At 40.8% G+C, this 2,032-nt stretch overlaps 1 protein-coding gene across 1 annotated transcript in view; it reads left to right on the top strand.

The window, feature by feature from the left end:
- Positions 1 to 168: 168 nt before the first annotated feature.
- Positions 169 to 2,032, top strand: part of SARC_05827 (hypothetical protein) — a gene marked incomplete at its 3' end in the record, with an annotated part of 13,944 nt that continues 12,080 nt past the window's right edge. The window contains exons 1-3 of the mRNA XM_014300308.1: positions 169 to 305; positions 1,335 to 1,466; positions 1,868 to 2,014. Coding sequence (XP_014155783.1) covers positions 246 to 305; positions 1,335 to 1,466; positions 1,868 to 2,014 — 339 coding nt within the window. The 5' untranslated portion in view covers positions 169 to 245. The remainder of the gene's footprint in view (positions 306 to 1,334; positions 1,467 to 1,867; positions 2,015 to 2,032) is intronic.

Raw genomic sequence — 2,032 nt, 5'->3', positions numbered from 1 at the left:
CATACATACATATAGATATATATATATATATATATATTATATTAAATATTCTGTGCTATATTGCTACCATCATACCTAAGCACATCCTCCTACACCTTTCTGGCACACCCTTCATGCCACCATCACGCATACTTACCTTCTCTCACCCTCTTGTGCGTGTGTTGTTGTAGGGTAAATTGGTTCGTCGCATTGAGTTCAGCACAGACAAAGTGTCGTCCAGCAGCACAGACGCAGCCTTTCTTCTTATGTTCCTATTGGTCTTCGCGCTGATTTCGGCGAGTTATTTCCTCAAACGGAGTTTAGAGGTATGCAAACTACGTAGTGTGAAAGTGTACATGTATATATATAGTGTAAGTGTACATATGCATAGTATAAGTGTACATATATATAGTGTAAGTGTACATATATATAGTATAAGTGTACATATATCTATAGTGCAAGTGTACATATATATAGTGTAAGTGTACATATGTATAGTATAAGTGTACATATGTATGGTATGAGTGTACATATATATATGGTGTAAGTGTACATATATATATAGTGTATGTGTACAGATACCTATAAATGTATATTCATATTCTAAACCATGTCCATTGATGAGAGTGTGCATATACATATAGAGTGTAGACACATGCATAGTTTTCTGTGGCTGTTGATATTATATTATAATCATGTCTATTGAGTCGTATATAAACTGTAGCGTACATAAACATAACCTGTCGTATTACCTGCCACAGGATGAGCCATATATACACCGTGACTTACTTAACCTGTCGTATTACCTGTCACAGGATGAGCCGTATATACACCGTGGCTTACATAGCCTGTCGTATTACTTGTCACAGGATGGGCCGTATGTACACCGTGACTTACTTAATCTGTCGTATTACCTGTCACAGGATGAGCCGTATATACACCGTGGTATACATAGCCTGTCGTATTACTTGTCACAGGATGGGCCGTATGTACACCGTGACTTACTTAATCTGTCGTATTACCTGTCACAGGATGAGCCATATATACACCGTGACTTACATAACCTGTCGTATTACTTGTCACGCGATGAGCCATATATACACCGTGACTTACATAACCTGTCGTATTACTTGTCACAGGATGTGCCATATATATACCGTGACTTACATAACCTGTCGTATTACCTGTCACATGATGAGCCGTATATACACCTTGACTTACATAACCTGTCATATTTCCTGTCACAGGATGAGCCTTATATATACCATGACTTACTTAACCTGTCGTATTACTTGTCACAGGATGAGCCGTATATATACCGTGACTTACTTAACCTGTCGTATTACTTGTCACAGGATGGCGAGCGCAGTCGCTATGACATACTGCTGCACTGTATCCTGATCATCACCAGTGTGGTGCCGCCTGACTTGCCCATGCAGATGGCGTTTGCCATCAACACATCTGTCGCCACGCTTATGGGTCAGCAGGTGTGTGTGTGTAGTTTGTTGTACGGTAATATGTCCGTGCTTGTGTGTATGTGTGTGTATATGGCTGTGTATGTGTGTATGTATACGTATGTGTATGTGTGTGTATATGGCTGTGTATGTGTGTATGTATACGTGTGTGTATGTGTATATACATGAGTGGGTGTGTGTCTACATGTCTGTAGTACTGCTCAAATACGTGCACACACACATTCTTCGTGTAGGCCTGCGCAGTATGCACATGCACACACACCTTTATATTCAAACACACATTCGTGTACTTCTCAAATACATAAATACACACATGCTTAATGTGGTCTACTGAGTACTCACATGCACACGCATCTTTATAGCCTATCTCAAAGCGTGCTATACGCTCATGGTACATTCATCGCCAATTGTAGGTATTCTGTACCGAACCTTTCCGAATCCCTATGGCTGGGAAGGTGACTGCATGCTGCTTCGACAAGACCGGAACAATCACCACAGACAAACTACACGCGGCTGGAGTTGTACTACCTCCATCACATCCCGGGGCGAAGGAATCCGAGGTACTATAGTGAAAGAAT

The sequence above is a fragment of the Sphaeroforma arctica genome (genome assembly GCF_001186125.1).
Source record: "Sphaeroforma arctica JP610 unplaced genomic scaffold supercont1.388, whole genome shotgun sequence".
Classification (NCBI taxonomy): domain Eukaryota; class Ichthyosporea; order Ichthyophonida; genus Sphaeroforma; species Sphaeroforma arctica.
This window is presented reverse-complemented; position numbering and strand designations above follow the sequence as displayed.